We start from the raw sequence: 20,453 nt of genomic DNA on the forward strand, positions 1-20,453 counted from the left end.
AGGATTTTCTAACTGAATTATTAGAAAATAAAAGAAAAAACAGTAAAAGGCAACAACCCAATAGAATTCAAATTAATTTCTTTGATATGTAAAAAAAATACAGCGCCGATGCAAATTTTTTGGTGTCTAGAAACCTTTAGAATACCAATACTCTTCGTCGTTAAAAACGCACTCTACTTGCTTCAATAATTGCTCCAAATTTCGCTCAAGAGCAGTTAATCGATGAGTTGCATCAATCAAATTGTTGTCAAACCTGCGCAGAAGATGTTAATGCAAACGTCATGAACGCAAAAGCATGAGTTAGCCAAAAATGAAAAAATACAAAAGATCCTTTTCTAAGCGTCAAAAAGTTTTCTTAAATTGTTCCGCAGTTTTGTAACATTAAAAAATGGCTAGCTTAACCACTAACCTAGAGGAAAAAAATCTTAACACTATCGCCAATTAGCAGTATACTCTGAAAAACTTTGATAACGCAATTAACTAAGTCTTTCACATTAAGCCTTAATGCCCGCTCTTTATTGATTTATTCAGTTTCTTTTGATTTTGCATTCAGACTTTGAATATATTTGCCTAAAATTATTGAATGAATTCTAATTTCGGTACGGTTGAAACAGTGAGCGAGTTAAGTCAGAATCCAAACAAGAGTGGTAAAACAAAAAACAGGGTGAAACGACGCTTAAAACAACAGCTAGAAGACCCCGGAACCGACTCTAAGTAACACTCTAAATAACTCAAATTTGCCTCAATAAAATACTCAACTCCAAAAAGAGGGAAAATAAAGAAAAAGCGAATTCCGATATCTATTTTTTTCTCCACAAAAAAATTGTGGAGAAAAAAATTAGGAGTAACAACTTGTGGAGAAAAAATCTCCACAATTTGCGAATTCAAAGCAATTATTCTCAACAAAACTTGTCTATTTAGTAAAAAAAAAACTCAATGCTTGATAGAAAAAAAATCAGACATACCAAGAAACTAAGAAAAAACCTGAGAAGAAACTCAAAAGTCTGATTACAATTCTCGTAAAAAAAACCTCTTCGAGTTATCCCAAAATCATTAAATTGGTCTCCCCAAAATTTTCATGAAGTATATACTCAATGAAAACTTGAGTACCAAATGACTACCTACTGGTCCCAAGACACATTAAAAACTAATAAACACACAAAGACAAAAAGCAAAGAAAAACAAAGTACTCAATTTTTTTTTAAAAAAATGGCCTATCAATCAATTAAGGGTTTCCATTTTGCAACAACGTACATAAAACAGATTCAAATAAAAATTTTCGGAAGATAATGAAGACAAAATAAACATTTCATTGGCAAAAACAGCTGAAAAACGATAGCGAGGAAAAGAACAGGCCTTAAAAAGCTACAAAATCCAATTTCACCGAGAGGTAGATTGTAAAAACTTTTGAACAATTAGTCTAATAATTCCTTAGAATGGTCAAAACTGTCCCCAAATTTTAAATATAAATGATAGAGCCCACTTTGATCGATAAATATTCAAGTTGACAAAAATTGCGTTGAAAAATTCGCATTGTAAAAAGGTCACCCGCTTAGCACAAAATTCTTGCGCCCCCTTTTTTTAGCTATTTCTTCTATCAAGGAGTAAACGAATAGCTCTAAACTTTCACTTTCTTTCTAATTCTGCTAAACAGATCGACCTGGACACATCCCTTCACTAGCGGAATTTGACTTTACATCCTGTGAAAATACAAAGTACAGAAAAAAAACATAGCCTAACCATCTCAAGAAAACACTCGAAATCGCTTTCGCCGACAAAATAACCCTTTAAAACATATACCAGTATATATTGGCAGAAGGAATGAAATCAAAGAAAAAGAAAACGACAAAACAAAAATTGACCAATAAATAAACATCAAAATTGGGTAATTACTTTTTCAAAAAGTACCAGTTCACATACAACCGAAAGACTTCGTGTCATGCAAAAAATGACCAATTAATGTGAGAGGAGCTATTACGAGCCCGCAAACATCGCCAACTAAAAAGGTAAACAGTACAAATGGAGAAAACTTGCAACAAATGTCTACTATTTCTGTAAAATTTTATGGAACATAGCCGGAAGACTGCCGGAATAGCTGCCAAATAGACTTGCGTGCCACAAAAACAGATACAGAAATGAATGGTAAAACATAAACCGACTAAAGTTGGAAAAATTGCTCGAATGACAGGCGGCGCAATCTAATTCAGGTACTGTAGCCTAAATAAAAATTTCTTTAGGGGTGCGAAAACATCTCCTGAGTCCGATTCCTTCACCTCGACGGAGATATTAACCACCTGGCTATAAGGGCCTTATAATCGAGTCTCTAACAAACGGTTTTGTTTGAGAGAAGTGAAATCACTCAAAAATCAAGAAGAAGTGCGTGAAAAGCCAGTTGAGAAGTCAAAGTTTATTTGAGAAAAAAAGCGCAAAACGGTCCAGCAAAAATTTGCATAAAAAGACACACGCTTACAATAATTGCTCCTCATTTGAGAGCAATTAAAAAATTATTGCGGCCAACTTATCTTACAATAAAATTTGTTTTAGCAACAGACATAATTTCTGAAAGCGAGCAATTTAGGTCACGCAAAAAGAAATGAATCAAGCGTGAAAACAGTGAGGCGAAAGAATGTTCTAGAACAAATGTAAAACAAAAAAGAGCCTCAAACGACGAAAAAACAGTACCGCAATATACACAGCTCTTAAAAAATGCTTTGCACCAAAAACAATTCATTGCACTAGCCGTAAAAAACTCCGAGGAAAATGCAATTAGTAAAGCATCGCTAAAAACATATAAATCAGCAAAATAACTGAAAAAGCTCCAAATTAGAGTAAACCTCCCGATACCGAAAACTTTAAAATAGCAAAATTACCCAAATACTATCACATTAAAATGCAAAATACTATAGACAACATAAAACAAAACCAGAAAAATATACAGCTTAAAAAAGCCGCATGCCAAAAAGATCTTAGCAGCGAAAGGTTGTCACGCCATTTCTCGCTCTTTCAGATGAAGGTTAAACAACAACTCTCATTTTTCGCAACTCTTCATCTTAGTTCAGTAAAACAACAAGCCTTATTCACTCCGTAAACTTCTATTGTTGCTCTCTTACATGAAAAATAACCATACAAATCCAGAAACAACTCCAAGGACCGTATCGGCCACAAAAAGGTCCTCCAGGAAAAAAAATTACAAAGACAACTCTCATTTCGACCCACTCTGCAGTTTTGTTGAGCAATCAAACCACTCCGATCTTTTCCAAGCGTTTCATTTCCTGCTGGGATATTGGGGTGGGGGCGGAATGACGGACGGGATTGATTGCAGGGTCGAAATTTAAAGATTAAGAGCCACCCTTCACATCATGAAAATTTCTCGAAACAGTTTCAGCCAACCCCAAACTTTGAGATTAGAAAGGCGTAAAGCCCTAAGAGAGCTGCTCAGCCACTTATTTACCTATTTATCCCGTTCTTGAGGATAAAATGTTAAAGGGTCAGACGAAAAACGGTTAAGACAAAAATGGCATTACAGAGACTAAATGATTAATATAATTGCTACTAAATTTGTTTGAGAGCAATTAATAAGAACTTTATAACATCAGCCCTTTAGAAAAATAAGCCCTTTATAACATGTATTGCTCTCAAACGAACGGCGAGCGGTTGGCTTTGGTAGTTGCCAGCTGGGGCTTAGGGATGCTGGAAATGGGGGTAGGGTTGCGGGAGAGCTGGCCGAGAGAGAGAGAGAGAGAGAGAGAGAGAGAGAGAGAGAGAGAGATCCAAATCGTCTGGTTGGAGGAGGGAGACGGGGTGTGTCGGGCGGGGGGCGGAGTTTGCGGGTGGATCAGCCACTTAATCATCCCAGGATTTTACCTGTTTATCCCGTTTTTGAGGAGAAAAGTCAAATGGGTCAGACAGAAAATCGGTCAAGCAAAGAAATCGCATTGAAAAGACGACAGAATAATATAATCGTTTTAAAATTTGTTTGAGAACCCATAAAAACTTTGCTTGAGAGGAATTTTTGCAATAAAGACTTCTTTCTCTCTTCTCCCTTTTTTGACTTTTCGCCGGTCATATACGGTGGCAAAACCATATAGCTTACCTTCAGGAGGTGAAGTGGAAGAATCAGAAGGCATGGCTATTCTAGCGTACTCGTCTGAGTCTATGGACTTGCAGAAGTGTATGGCGTACTTGAGCTTCTCAGCCAGCACTGGTTTGCACGAATAGTGGGGTAATTTGAGGAGGAAGAAACACGTGTATGACTCTGGCAGGTAGTAATCCGCAGGGTGGAATTTGTCCAACACCTGGAAAAGAGAAAGCAGACTACTGATGGTTTGATTAGAGTAATTTGTGCTCAATTGCTAATCATTTCTTCATGTTTTTTGTTCGGAGCCATGCCTCTAGAAAGTAGTGTGATAGAAACGTAGCGCTCACACGATAATCAAAGAGGCATATCACATTAACTTCGATCGCTTGACTTCCGGACGATCTAAATTTCTATCAATTACTATCTTTCTTAATCAGATTGAATACACAATCTTTCTTAAGCATCCTGTTTGATTCTGTTTTTACATTATCAGAAATTTATCAGCTACAGCCGAGGCTTTACCTGTATGACAAAGTCTCTGCCTCTGAAATCGGCTATAGTCCTGGGTAGCCTCGTACGACCCCAAACGAATCTAAGGAATAGACTTCTTTCGCGGTCTGAAAACTCTTCCATTAGTTCCCAGAACCACTGCACCAGAGGCGCATTGGGTGTCACACCCTAAACAGAGAACTATCGCTCTGAAAAGTTTCCATATTAACCACCCCCACCCCCACCCCCCCCCAATCCGGACAGCAAAATAGATCCCCACAGACATGCTCCATCTCCTATACACCTTACACCCATTGGGAGATTCATCCTAAAATTGTCCCTGATACCAGAATATGTACCTAAACCCAAATTGGAAGAATGCGGGATTTGACTATCAAAAATGATCGCAACTGATTTTTTGTACATTATTATGCGAGAGTTTGTAATATGCCGCCCGAAACTGCAATTCTATACTTCAAACCTACATATAGTACTAAAATATTTTTGAAATTTCAACACCGAAATCATAGCGAAGATGGTACCGAGTCCTATAACGCTAAACAGAGATACATAGCACAATTTATATAACGCAAATTTTTTGACAACAGAGAGTTAGGGAGCCAAATGAGTGATTGTAGTTACCTTGTAAGTAACGACAGATCTCAAGAGGGACACAGATATCTCTGGTCTACCACATACAAGTGTCTCCATCTCTGGCCCAGTGAAGAGAGACAGAAGGGACACTGGAACCACCCTCGCCATACCCTCCCTCACCAGACCCACTGACTCATCAAACTCATGCAGTCTAAAACAGAGTCAAAGATATCTGCTTTATACTCTGAAGACAATCTTTCCACGCGTTTCATCGAATTACCTGAACACGCACAAATTCGCGTCTCAATTTTCTCATGATGGTTTTTTGTTGCCCTCAGGTTGGTATGTTATATATGAGCAGAAGTTGGAGAGACAAAATGAAATAGTCCAATAAATTTGAATCAGTAATTTTTATGAAGCTCTAATATATCATGACCGTGAACTGAAGCCAGTGTAGTGAAGTCTAAAGTACTGATGCTACGAAACATTTCGATAGTTCTGCACCAAAAAGTACCGCAAGAAAAACTTTGTAACCTGTAGTTTATGGCCTGTGCAATGTACTGATGTACATTAGCATCCACCACTTTCTCGTAGACACCAGACAGGCTTTTAGTTTCTCCAGTACAACTGTTGACGGTGAAACTCATGTCTAGAGCCTCCAGCTCACTTTGACCACTTCTGGATGTCGACGCATGCACTGTGACGTCACTTTGGCCAGAATGCGATTCCTCTACTAGGCCTCGCATGTACATTAATCCAGGCAGAAAACTTTTGTCAAGCTGAAAAGAACATTCATTACTTAATACTTTTTTGAATAATACCACACACCTCTGTTATTATAGTGGCTTTAGTTAACACGCTCAACCCATTATAGTACGTTCAGTACTAACTCGTTACAATGTGAGTTAAGATTCAATGAATATGATTTCCTCTTTCAACATCAGCTGCTTTCTAAACGAAATTTATCATTTATAGTTTCAAGGCGCAGCTTTATAGTTTCAAGGCATTTATAGTTTCACTATGTTTCAAGGCTCAGCTTTTTATACATTTTCCTCCATTTTTGAATGAGCTTAAAGCTGCTTCGAAAGTTGAGATAGGAAATATTAACTCACCTCAGTGAGGTCTGCAAGTTGGAGAGGCATCCCAGCCAACTGTTTCCAAGTAGGTTCAGCTAGAGTCAGAGACAATGGACTGCCTGTTCTGATAGCAATGCCCATCAGAATGCCCAGGAAGCGCAGATACTCGGCGCAATTCTAAACACGACAAACTAACTGCGGATGTCATACTAACGCAATCAATTTCGATCACTTTTCGAAACGAAATAATCTCGCCTCACATTAAAAAGCATGAATTCCTTCATGCAAGGCCAGTCAGATAAAACCCAAACTCTTTAAATCTTTCAGAAAACCTCAGACGCGTTAATAAATATTGCTTCAAGACCTGTATTACCGCAATATCTGCTCAACTTTCTTGAGATTACTATGTTTATGAGAACCATTTCCTTTTCCCGAGAAATAGCATTGATATTTGACACGTCTCCAGGGGGAGGGGAGAAGATGAGAGGGGAGGGGAGAGAAGTAAACAATTCTTGATTCTGATAAGAACTAACAGATAGTTTTGGACTGGGATTGAGTACCAGGCAGTCCTGGTTGGCACCCATTTGATCCCGTCCATTGGGTGTCTCGATGAAGAGAGGCAGCATCTGTCTCCTGTCAGTCTCTGTCAACTCTTCGCACATCTCAGCTATAGACTCACTGTACCCACCACCACAGTCATCCACACTCTCTCCCACGAATTTCACCTGTCACAATTTAGAATCATTAGTGTAACACAGCCGGCAGATTGCTGGCAAACATTCCTCCATTGAACCTGCTGCTCCAGCTTAGGATTGAAAAAGATAAAAAAAAGAAAGAAAGAAAGATAGAAAATACTAAGGCATTAAGAGCCCTTCATTTGAACACTTCTTCATTAAATTTATAGAAGCGTTCAAATTCAATAAATAATGGAAGCGTTCGTTCAATTTTTTTTTTACCGTCACCGGGTATAAAATCTGATTTAATGCCCAGAAACCGTATTGAAAATAAGGTCAATGATCAAACTTTCAAAGCCAAAAGATTGACGATAACTCTCAAAATAGCGAGGAAATAAATTGTGCCGCTTTGCAGCTATAAGCACAAAAATATGAGAAACATGGATTCAGAAGATATATTTTTAAGATCTCATGAGTCTTCTATAAATGTTTTGTACTTTTGTTGGCTTGTTTTTTCTTGAATAAGGGCTCTTGAATTATTTTACTTTTTCCTTCTTTATAACTGCTGCATGCACCTCCTGTTTACGGATAATTATTTAACCTTCCAGGCTCTGTGAGGTAGGAACAATGAATCGTTCTGTCCATATTTTGTGACACTGGCTGCAGCCTGTGCAAAAACTGTCTTCGATGACAGAATATCCAGAGCATTTCTGTGTGACGTCACTGGGGACAACAGGGAGGAAGCCTGCTGTTGGGCCAGCTCGGAGAGACACTCGGGCAACTTTTTGTTCTTCAACATCATTCGGTTCAGTTCCAGCACTGGTCCGTGGTGTTTGTCCCGTACCATTGTAGCCTGCACGACCTGCAATATCACAACAGAATTGCAGTATCGTCCAAATTACATAACAGTTATCATTAACATCATTACCTGATATTAAACCAATTGCTTCCATAATCAGTTTATTCGTAATTAATTCTTTGCAAAACCTGGTGTCATCAGCAACAATTTTCTACAAAGCATGCAAACATTTATGAGGACGAAAGCAAATTCCAGAACAAATAGCAGATCGATGTCATTAGCTTCCTCGGCACGCTTTCAAATCAGATGTTATTGCTCTTCCTATCGAATTCAAATGATCTAGGAACGACTACCCATACTAATGTCATTTGAAATTTTAATTTATATAGCCAAAATTTGTTTCGTGTCTTAAAATAATACCCAGAAGGCATTCCGGCGTATAAAGCGGCGAAAACAAATATAGTGAAATGAATATATTCACTGCAGTATTTATGAAGCCCCTTCACTTTACCTTCTTAAAAGCCGTTTCTTTTCCCGCAGAGAACAACACCCCTCTCAGGCTCCCGGTGACAGTGGCATTCCCAGATACACCCAATGTAGAGCCACCAGCTGTAATTGAACCATTTGACAATGAGGATGAGGGGGAGAGATCCAGCATGTGGAGACATGAACAGAAGAGGTCACTGAGGTGATGCAATAACACCAATCGACCACAAAGAGCATCCATTCCGCCTCTAACACCCTGAAAAAGAATCAACAAACCATCACTACGAAAGAAAATATTAGGGATATTAGCCTTTAACTAAACAGTTTTTGAATCTATTACGAAGTAGTACCGGAGATACTTAATGTTTTCTACTGATTTGCCAAGCAAACTTTTCAGAATTCAATAACTTCTCTGCTTTAAACATGTATTCAGAAATAAGCTATTCAATCAAAATCTCAAATTTCCGCGATCCGCGAAAACTCTTAACAGCTTAGAAGAGCTGGCAGATGAACAACAAGACTTTTATTTGCCATTCTTGGGACTACAAATAGAAAGCGCTATCTACATAATGGATTATATCTCAAAATTATTAAGTGATTGATTATAGAGCAAAATTTTCTTCACTACAAAGAAAATTTTTGTAGTTGCTTGGAACAGTTCTTACCTGTAGAGGACTGTACTCCATGGGTATTTCCAGTGGTGTCTCTAGCTCAGCATCTTTCTCACTTTTAGTCGTGGACCAGGCCAGCGAATGCGCGGATCCCGATGAAATCTTGTTGATATTCTTGCCTAAAGACAATCAGGGTAAAAAATAATCACAGAAATCAGCCAACAAAAAATCGAGCATAAATGTGAACAAGAGGAACCATCCGTGCAGAGAATGGCCCAACTTTTCAGCCCTTTCAAAAAGATCTCAATGCAATCAATCGATACAAATGGATCCATCAAATCAACAATCACAATCATTTTAATATTTTTGATTCAATTTTTGATTCAATTTATTGAAACTTTCATAACGTTCATTCGCTTTAGAGCTTCATAGAAATCATAAAAGACTACTAATATAACAAGGCGGCTCGGTAATGTGCGATCGCACATAAGGTTCCGACCCCGCTCATCCACAATTTTGGCATTATTGTCTACCAAATGAGGAACAGATAGAAAAACACAAAAAATTCAAGTATTTTTCAAAAAACTGGTGTATGAAGGAAAAGATAGACTTCAAAGCTAATAACTCAGTGGAGTAAAAAATGATGCATTAGATTGATGAGATATGCCGATATTAGGAAAGCGAGCGAAGACGAACGGCAAAATCAAACAACAACAACAAACATTAATTACATCAAAAAATTTATGTCCGTTTTAAAAAACAAAACTTAATAACAAAGTCAAAATAGCGTCAGATAAAACTGAAAAAAAACCGAAGAACTTGTAATTCACCAGAAAAAAAATGGTTATTCACCAGTTCATAATAGAGCTTTGTAACAATTAGACAAAAAGAACAGAAACTTTAAAGTTAGAAAATTCGCTGAATTTAAAAAAAAAACAATTAATTTCAAACCATTAGGAATAAACTAAAATATCCCACAGGTTTACAATTACCAATGCTTCTTTAGAAGGGAATTAAGAACTCTTGGTATTCAATTTTTTATGCAGTTACAAAAAGAACAACAAATAGACAACAAACTAAAAACCAATTAAAACTTGCCAGAAAAAGCTTTGGAAGCCGTAAGGCCATATTTTGGCCCCAAAAATATGTTCGATTGAACCTTCGTCGAACACCTATAATGTATTATGTGGCCGCTCACTAATGAAAACAAGCAACGATTAGACAAAGAAAAAATGCAAAATTATGTACTTGTTTTTTTTTCGAAAAAATTTATTTTCAAAGACATGAAAGCAATATTACAAAACGAAAAAGTTGAAAGGTTCATCCATTTTTCCAAAGGAAGCCTTTAAGACCTGCAATTATCCAGAATATGTCTTACGTCTACAAAACGTCAAATATGACAAAAAATCAATCAAAAATTTATTTACTTTTTTGTGAAAAACCCGTGTGGAAGCCAGTAAAGTCATAACGAATTCTCTTAAAACATTAGATTTTGTGACACCAATCCCTTTGGACACCTCCTCTTGAAATGTATTATGTGACCTCTCATTAAGGAAAGTAAGTAACAATTAGACCAAAAATAAAAAAGCAAGATTAATTAAAACTTGTTTTTTTCGATAAAAATTTATTTCCAAAGACATGAAAGCCAATAATTACAAAATGAAAAAATTGAATAGGTTCGTTTATTCTGCCAAAGAAAGCCCTGCAATTATCCAGAACATGTCTTACTCTACAAAAAGAACGTCAAATATGATAAAAATAAAAAATTAAGTTTACTTTTTTTTGTGAAAAACCCGTGTCGAAGCCAGTAAATTCATAACGAATTCTTTAAAAACATTAGCTTTTGTGACACCAACCCCTTTTGAAACCTTACCTTGACAAAATAATGTCATCTTTAACCTTTAATTAATGAGACCAGGTAACAAACAGACGATAAAAAGAACAAAATTGCGAAGTTGAATTTTTTTTTTCATTTTGGAAAACAATTGTTTTCAAAGTCATGAAAGCCGTTATCTATCTTCTAATATCAGAACATCGGCTCATCTACTCTTCCAGGAAAAGCCATTCAAACCGGGTCATTGTACAGGAAATTAAATACCACTAAAAAGACCAAGTAAAAACGACAGTTAAAGACAATTAAAAAATTCAATTAAATTCTTCGAGAAAGTATTGTCGAAGCGGTAAAGAACCACAATCTATATCTTTAAGGATTTAAAATTTAACAACAGTGCGTTATTTCGAACGCGAAATATGTGATATATGAACTGACAATAACGTGATAATGTGACAAAATTAGAAAACATTAAAAATGGGCAAACACCTAAAATTAAAAATTTGTGAAATCTACTAGTATCAAAGTCAGAACACCATAACTTAAGGCGTAAAATCGCAATAAAGACTAAATTTGAATTCAGCAGAAAGAAGGAGCACTCTCTGATTGCTGACACTAAGCAACAAGCTGACAAAAGTGAGAGGAAAATGGAGGCAAAGTTCAATAAGCCATTTTTTATTTAAAAATCAAATATTTTAAAGGTCAAAACGATCATAAGCTTTCAAGCAATCAACTAGATAAATTAATTTCGAGCTAATTAGGAAGCCAATAGGCCCTACCACTAGTGAGCTTTGATTTGAAATGTTCTGTTATTTAATTAATATTAAAAGGATCGAATTTTTTTTACAAAAAACCGACTGATGACAATCCGAATTATTTTTTGGGTTGTAAAGGTCCACGATTGGTGCAGAACTAGTCCTGCTAATTAGTCAATTAGGAAAATTTAATTTTTGGAATGTCATTGATATAGATATTTTTGTTAAGAAATCAAAGTAAATGCTGCGTTTTTGATAATCAACGATTAAAGTTAGCGAAAAACGGCAAGTTTTTTTTTACAGAGCACTCTCAACGGAAGTTGAATTGGAATTAGCTCCCTTTTCTGTCTACAAGGATTGTGTTAGTGGTGTTTGGTTGTGCACTTCCTGCAAATTTAATCAGAGTGGACTAAAGAAACTTATTTCGTGCTGTTTTTGATGAAAAAGTTTGAATTTTGTGAAACTTTTAGCCGGATTTTTTGACAAAAAAATTCAATGAAAACAGCCGACAATGTATTGTGTATTTAAACGTAAAATCAACAACATTTTCATGAAAAATTTCATTAAATTTCATCAAAATTGGAAAAATTTTAGTCAAAAATTCCGAAAAAAGGTGAACGAAATCAACGGAATTCACTCTATTTTCTCGAAAATTTAAACCTCGATATCTCCCTGTCAAAGACGAAAATCAAAAAAATCTTTTTAATTCCATATTCTACGCTGGACAAGCTTTCTAATGATACCAACTCAACTCTGCGATGAATTTATCGATCGGCCAAAATTGACTGAACAAAAAAAAACCAGTTGAGTATATAGTTCCTCCCCCCCTCAAGAGGGGTCGGAACAAAAATTGACGGAAAAACGAGCAAAATGCTGAATACAAGAAATTTTCTGAAAACCTGTCAAATAATTCCTATGCGACAATTATTAAATGAACATAGTCAACAGATATCTGAAAAAAGCAAATTTTTTTCCTGCTGCTGTTTATTTGCGAGAACAATAACAACTTTGTTGTATTTAACTTAACAGCTCAAAATGAATCTTAAGTTTTCTCGAAGCCAGCTTCATTGATCGCTCTTTCGGCTCAGCAAAGCAATCTAAAATGCACAGAATCAGTTTCCAAACAGAATTGAAATACAAACCAGAAACGGGATAACCATAAAGACCAATTTTAGATGCCCGCCACTTGAAGTTCCTTCTTAAAAGCCTTAACTTAATTTCCCAAGCTTTATCGTATTGATACTAGCCTCTGTATCCTCTCACTAAGTAACAGAAGTATATCTAATAAAATAAAATCAAAATAGTTTGCACTTTAAAAATTTTTCTTGCGATATACTCCTGTTACTTGATGAGAGGATACAGGGGCTAATATCAAACATACCCGGCAGATTGCCGGAAAATAGCCGCCGTTGATTCCAATAAGCATGATTGAGATTGAAAGAATAGAAGATATTGAAAAAAAAAAGATTTTTGTACAAAAACGTTTTTTAAGTCCGATTTATTTTGATGGCATTTCGTAGTTGAACATAACGTACTTCTGTTCCTTAGAGAGAGGCTACAGGGGCTACTATCGATACCAAAACGCATTAGAGATGGTAACTAAGACTTATAGGAACGACGTTCAAATAGCGGGCATCTAAAATTGGGCATTATGGGTTTATCCCGTTTCTACTTCTGACTTCAATTTTTTATACTGACTCTGTTCATTTTGAATTGCTTTGCTGAGCATCTGATGTTCAAAATCACTTTTAGCAGAATGAGAGAAGAGAGAAACTAGCCTAGAGAGGTCAAAAAGATATCACGCAAAATGTTGAAAAAGCGGCAAAATGAGGTAAAGCGAAACATTTTTTTATTCGACGAAGTAAAAAAAAATAGGAGCGCTATAATAGCCGGCTGAGAAGATGAGGGCGGCTATTAATAAAAAAAACGTTAGAAATTAATTTAAGACTTTTAAAAACAAAATTAAATTGGCGCGCATCTAAAACTGGGCTTTATGGGTTATCCCGTTTCTACTTATGATTCTGTGTTTGGAAACTGATTCTGTTGATTATAGATTGCTTTGATGAGCAACAGCTGAGCCGAAAGAGCGAGCAATAATCCTAGCCTCGAGAAAACACAAACCGATTCGGAAAAATTGCTCTCGAACAACAGGCGGCGCAATTTAATTCAAGGAGCTGTAGCCTAGCTGAATTTTGATGAGTGGAAAAACATCAACCGGAGGTAGAATTCAAACCACTCGACGTCCTCAGTCCGATTCCTTCAACATGATGGAGGCATTAACCAATCCACTAGCAGGGCCTTGTCAACCCCTCTCTCACAATCGGTTTTCTTTGAACAAAAAACTTTATTTCGGAGTGAGAGCAATTGAAACCACTCAAAAATCAAGAGAAGCGTAAAAAATTTACTTGAGAAGTCAACGATTATTCCAGAACAAAAGCGCAAAACGGTGAAGCAAAAATTTTGGACAAAAAAGACACCCACGTTAACAGTAGTTGCTTCTCTTTGAGAGTAATTAATCACGAATAATCTTGAAACAATAACAGAGGATAACATAACATAATAAGATAACATAACGTCCAAAAAGATGTCTAAATATTATGACAAAATTCCATCCCAAGTTGCGCCACCCAAAACACTATTGCCAAAATAACTCGCAATACAAATAGTCTTCATTTAATAACTGACCATCCTTCGACATAAAAACCAAGAAAAGGCTACATACAGAGAAAACCAAGGAAAGGGGGAAGAAAAACAAAGAAAAAATTTAAAATTGTTATGTAACTCCTGAAAAAGGTTAAAAAATTACCTCTATTGTTATTCTGGGAATCTTTAATTAATTTCTTCGGATAGCTAAACAAAAAAAGGATAGCATACAACAAAACCTTGCCGGCAAATTGCCGGAAAATAGCCGCCATTAACCCACATGACGCACATTGGGATTGAAACAAAAAATAGAGATAGAAATTGACAGAATTTTCAAAGAGTCAAAGCGTTTGTACTTGGTGATTAAATTCTGCATATTCAATTAATTCAAAAATTACACCTATTTAAGCTTCTAAACTGAAGGCTATTAAGCATAATACTAATGCAAGCTAGTAATATCGCTTTAAGGAACTTTGATAATCAATTGCATTATGATTTAATCAGCGGGCTTTATATGTTTATCGCGTTTCTTTTGATTTTACTCATGACTTTGACCGTATTCACGTTACGAAATTCAGTAAGTGAAAGAATTTAAAATCCATTCAGTTGAAGCAGTGAGTAAGTCAGAAGTCAAGCGTGAAAATCGTCATTTATGTAAAACGAAAAACGTGATCAAAAGGTGAAGCCAAATAAAAAAAGAAGGAGAGCGCCAAAATAGGCTGCAAGCGGCGATTAAAAAGGTAAAATCGAAAAAATACAAATTTATACATTTTCTTTTCAGTAAAAATTGCAATGTATAAAACTTGGAACTGTCAAGTCTTAGTAAAAACGCCTTCATAATAGCTCTAGGTTAAATAGTAAACAAAAAAAGCTTGAGCCAAATGCTTAATTCAGAAGAGATGAGCAAAAATAGTTAGAGACGAAAATAGGCAAAAACTTGATTAAAATTACCCATTTGTTAGCAAACACAACTCAAAATTAAAATCTATTAAATCGAAAGAGCAACTAAACCACTCATATAAAAAATATCAGCCGGAAAATTCCCCAGATGATTAAAGATTGAACAAGCTTACAAAAACTACTAAAACAGGGCAAAATCTACATCCAACAGGGCAAAATGTCAAAAACAGCTTAAAATTACAACTAAATGTGAAACAAAAACTACAAAACAATTTTTAAAATTTAAGACATTCAATTCTGTGCAAAAGTTATCCCAAGATAAGAACGACATTTTAAAAAAAATGAGGCGAGTGACATCCCTTATTTGAATAGGCTCGGAAAAAAAGATTAATAGCGTCAAACAAATTTCCTAAAATGTGTGCTGTATGTAGTAAGATTAGATGATTGTACAGCAATCCTCTAAACTTAAACATATTAAACTTGATGCTAATACGAATAAGCACTGGGTCCGGAAACAGGCAGTGATATATTTTTAAAACAATTAATTATTGATCGTCCAACGAAAAGAGCCGGCTAACAGCCGGTAAATAGCCACCGTTGACGCAAATCGTGATTGGAATAGAAAGAAGATAACAACTAACGTCGGGTGAAGTGCTCTCAAACGACCGGCAAGTCGTTCGCTTCAGTAGTAGTCAGTTGGGGACTAGGGATGTAAGCATTATGGAGTGGGTGAGCGGTAAGGGGATCGAGCGTGTCGGGGTTAGAAATGGAATGAGACAAGAGGGGACTAGAAGAGGCGGGTGGGCAAGTGATGGGGGTACGGTTGGGACGGCAGGACGAGAGTGGGGTCTAACTCGTTAAATCGCCAGGAGGAGGGTTGACGGTGTAGTGTTGGGGAGGGGGGGGGGAGAGGTGTGAGTTGAGGGTAAGATTAAGAACCGCCCTTCAAACCATGAAATGTGAATCGCATACTTAGGAAATAGTAAGGCGTAAGGCTCTAAGAGAGCTGTTCAGCCACTTAATGCCATCTGGGTTTATTCCGTTTAGGAGGAAAAGTCAAAGGGGTCAGATGAAAAATCAGTCAGGCGAAAAATCGCGTAAAAAAGACCACAGGACTAATTAAAATGCTACTTCGTACGAGAGCAAATAACAAGGAAAAAAACTCCGAAACATTTCTTCGAACCTACCTTGGCACCATCAATTTATGTCTCCTGTGATTACTATCTATTATCTATGAAAGCAAAAAAAAGATTTCATAAATAATGGCATAAAGTTTTTGCAAAAAGAAATCTAAAACATGGTTCTGTTTTGAAAGTGCCACACATAATAAGAGATCTTTATATCAAAATTTTCACAATTAAGATCTTTCTCGCTTCTCTGTTTTTGACTTTTCGGCTGGAGAGCCGTTGTGAGAAACAATTATTTTCTCTCACGGCATTTGGATTTCCTGTGAAAATTGATGTCTTTTTTTTACTGAACCACCAAAACTTATAATGGAGCAGTGAAAAACAGAAACTGAAACCAAAGGGCCACAAAAAACTTCAGAGTTGTAATCTCAAAATACAAATGAAGCGCTTGAAAAATTGGAAAACATAACCAACTAACGTCGGGCGAACTGCTGTCAAACGAGCGGGAGACCGAGGGGGTCATACATTAAGATGAAAAGCCGCCCTGACTGAGGGGTGAGTGACTGAGGGGGTCAAACATTAAGATGAAAAGCCGCCCAATGAAATTCTCTCCTTAAAACAATTCATGTCAATCGCGTTCTTAGAGTACGCTGAGCGTTCAATTTGAGAGGTAGGAAAAATTATTTTGAAAGAGTAAGTTGTGTGCTCAAAACACTAATCGCGCAAATGATTTCAAAAACCGTCTCCAATAAGTGAAAAAATGAGGCCACGCACGCGATTCAAAAAGAAAAATGCATGAATGAATGAATGAACAAAAGTTGATTTGAGGTAATTGTAACATCACATGGTTGTAACAACAAAGTCTTGACAGAGAAACAAAAACAAATCAAGAGAAGGCCAAAACTAGCTCCCCTCAGATTTTTGTTAATTCTCAACTTTCGGGGCATTAGGAACACGTAGAATACCAAAACCCTTGTTGAATACAAATACTCTGGTAGAAAACCAATAATCTTGCAAGATACCACTCTTGTAGAATGCCGATGTTCTCCTTCCGAGTCGTAAAAAAGATATGCACAACTACAATAGCCACATCACACAAACATAATTTAACATCGCGGTACTTCAAGTTTTCCTTCACGTTCAGTCAGCGAGTGAAGGGCGAGCGTGCGGGATTACGCGTAGAATAAGGTGTGTGGGGTTGGAGTGGGGAGGAGAAAGTGAAATTGAGGGGTCAAACTCAAGAATCCCCTTTACACCATGAATTTATGTCTCTTAAAAATTTTCGGTGAAAAGCATGCTTGGAAGCAGTAAGCCTTAACGGTCTAGAACTTAATGCCCTCCGGGCTTTACCTATATTTCTCAATTTTGAGGACGAAAATTCAAACGGTCAGACGAAAAAAAAAACAATCAAACGAAAAGTGTGTAGTACGAAAAGTAAATCAAGAAAAGACCAGCAGGACTAATAAAATTGCTTCCTTTGAAAGCATTTAAAATTTGGCACCATAACCTGTAGTAGGTCATTCAGTAATAAGAGGCCCAAATCAGAGTAAAGTATCATCTTTGGCGTCAGTTTCAAAAACATTTGACTTACGCTTAATCACAAACCTGCGAACTCTAAAAAGGCAACCACAATTTGATAATCGGCTATGAACGACAATACTTGAACGATTAGGCTCATTCTTTAACGACTTTCCAATTTGTTTTCTCATTACAACGTACACAGATCAGGTTAGTTGGCTTCAACGCTCGCTTTTTGAGGACAGTTAATGGATGTCAAGTTGTTCAAACCTTGTAAGTACAGCACTACTCTGGGTCTCTGGACTGCATTGGTGGTTCCATCGCCTTGCTGTCCTTCGTCATTGTCTCCCCACGTGAACACTTCCCCCTGACTCGTCACAGCTATGCAATGGAGACTGCCGGTGGCAATGTCTATTACCTTCTTGCCCGCAAACGCTGCCACCTGTCACAACAATCAAAACGTTAAAGTATATTTTGGTTAGAAGAATGTTCATTATTTTACCAATTTTACAATTTTATGTTTGTATAATTGCTTCGTACGGATTCGAAAAGCAGTTATATTTTAAAACATAGCCGGCATATTGCCGGAATAGCTGCGAAACAACAGACCTGCGTGCCGTATAATAGAAACAGGCACAGATCTAAACTGAAAAAAAATCGACGCCGCTCAAAAAGCGGGTCTTTCCCACTATACCCCCCCAAGCTTAGTGGTCAGATAACCTATAGCCCCCCCATCATGGTAGTTATACCATAATGGGGGGCTATAATTTTATGGGGGGGGGGGCTATAATGGGAAAGACCCCAAAAAGCTAGGTAAAAAAACATTCAGCGATAAATTAAAAAAACTTAAAATTCAGCCCGCAGAAGCCTCTTATTAGAGACCTTTACTGCACATGAGTTCTTTTGACCTAAACAAATTCAAATTAAACTTAAGTTTTAAAGTGCAAAAGTCATTTTTATTGAGTGAGGTAAGTCACGTGTGATCAAAATCTAATCACGCAAATAACCTAAAAATTATCACTAAAGCGAGTGAGAAATGACGTCACGCGCGCAAACGCCGTTAGTGAGAGGAAGAAGATATTCAGAAAATTCGGCTTTTTCAGCTTTGCTGTGTGAACAAATGAAAAACGAAAAAGAGCGTCAGACGACGAAATAAAGAACATAGCAGGACAAGTCCTGACGTACAATTCAAAGAATTTTCATTGACTAAACAGAAAAACCAGACCTGGAATGGACTAAGAGTGAATTGAGAAAACCATTTTTAAAAAATTCTGATAAAAAAATAAGAAAAAAAACAGAAAATCGATGTGAAAATGCCGCATGTGAACAAAAAAACCACTAACGAGAAATGAAAATTTAATTCACACAAAAAACTAGGCCTAGAATGAGCTTTGAATGGATTGGGAAAACCATTTAGAAAAAAATCCGATCCAAAAAATCGAAAAAACAGTAAAAATCAGAGTGAAATTGCCGCATGTGAACAAAAAACCACTACCGAGAAACCGAATTTTTGTTCAAACACCATTTTCTCACTCTACTTTAAAATTAGAATTTTCATTGACTAAACAGAAAACTGGACCTAGAAGGGACTATGAATGGATTAGGAAAACCATTTAGAAAAAAAAGAATCCAAAAAATTGAAAAAAAAAACAAATCAAAGTGAAATTGCCGCATGTGAACAAAAAACCACTAGAGAGAAAGCGAATTTTTGTTTAAACACCGTTTTCTCACTCTACTTTAAATTTAGAGCGAAAAAATATCAAGCCGCAGAACCACTTGCTTTTTCGCTCCACTTCCCATTTCGGCGTGACCAAAATCACTACTCCAATTTGACTTCAAAAATCATGAAAATGTGTGAACAGACCTTAAAAAAAGACAGCCCCCCAATACAATTCAAATTCTTTGAATTGTAAAAAACAAGAGCACCGCAATATAGCTCCGCTCAGCTTACAGCTTCGCAGCTATAAAAAACTTGAATAAATGGTGTATATGAGTATCCTTATCAAAGAGAAAATCTCGAACTATCAAGCTTACGATCATGTTTTGAATGAGTTTCTGGAAATACATGCGTTTAAATATTGGTAATTTGCATTTTGTATTTTGCTGATCCGATAATTTAAAAGTGATTAAAAGACGACGGCCTTAGACTGACCTTCTTCGGTTTTCTCACGTGCTCATCAGTTCCATGCCCCAGTCTGTGGTAATCTCCCTTTCCCCTGAAGACAATCATTACATCCAAATTCAAATCTACTAATACCCTGACAGATGGCATATTCCCTTATGCAGAACAAAACCTCATCTATATCCAACTTCATCCACTTATTGGAAATAAAAAATTTTTAACTCTCTTGCATTCGGCTTGAGAGAACTTCATTCAGTGCACGAATGAACACAGTAAATAAATCTTACCACGTATAAACAGATCCGTAGCTTGAAAGAGCGACTGAGAACTGTGAGCCACACTCGACTTTCATGATGCCACACCCACTCAGAGAGTCTATCTTCTGCGGTACCTGCATCAGAACATCACAACTAAACTATCATCTCTAAAGATATTTCGATCTCTTCTGATTCTCCATCCTAGTACACTAGTGGGCATTTAGTGTCCTTGTTTTCATGGTAAAATGCTATGTGTCAGAATAGGTGGATCACAAATGTCAGTTGGGCGGGATTGGGGGCAGAATAGAATAGACCCGACGACTTTGGAGTGTTGGTCGTTCAGAGACATATTAAAAACATACCCAGCAGATTGCCGGAAAATAGCCGCCGTTGATTCCAATAAGCATGATTGGGATTGAAAGAATAGAAGATATTGAAAAAAAAAGATTTTTGTACAAAAACATTTTTTAAGTCCGATTTATTTTGATGGCAT

At 36.7% G+C, this 20,453-nt stretch overlaps 1 protein-coding gene across 3 annotated transcripts in view; it reads right to left on the reverse strand.

Annotated features, from left to right (window-relative positions):
- Nucleotides 1–20,453, reverse strand: part of LOC142337867 (E3 ubiquitin-protein ligase HERC2-like) — a 159,742-nt gene that overhangs the window by 7,452 nt on the left and 131,837 nt on the right. For all 3 annotated transcript variants that reach the window (XM_075387469.1, XM_075387467.1, XM_075387468.1), the window contains exons 41-52: nt 19,991–20,094; nt 19,734–19,797; nt 17,852–18,023; nt 8,862–8,986; nt 8,222–8,452; nt 7,513–7,773; nt 6,771–6,962; nt 6,274–6,414; nt 5,696–5,940; nt 5,210–5,372; nt 4,601–4,756; nt 4,094–4,295 (exon numbers count right to left, since the gene is read on the reverse strand). In XM_075387469.1, coding sequence (XP_075243584.1) covers nt 4,094–4,295; nt 4,601–4,756; nt 5,210–5,372; nt 5,696–5,940; nt 6,274–6,414; nt 6,771–6,962; nt 7,513–7,773; nt 8,222–8,452; nt 8,862–8,986; nt 17,852–18,023; nt 19,734–19,797; nt 19,991–20,094 — 2,056 coding nt within the window. The remainder of the gene's footprint in view (nt 1–4,093; nt 4,296–4,600; nt 4,757–5,209; nt 5,373–5,695; nt 5,941–6,273; nt 6,415–6,770; nt 6,963–7,512; nt 7,774–8,221; nt 8,453–8,861; nt 8,987–17,851; nt 18,024–19,733; nt 19,798–19,990; nt 20,095–20,453) is intronic.

This window comes from Convolutriloba macropyga, chromosome 4, assembly GCF_964194025.1.
Source record: "Convolutriloba macropyga chromosome 4, txConMacr16.3, whole genome shotgun sequence".
Lineage (NCBI taxonomy): Eukaryota > Metazoa > Xenacoelomorpha > Acoela > Convolutidae > Convolutriloba > Convolutriloba macropyga.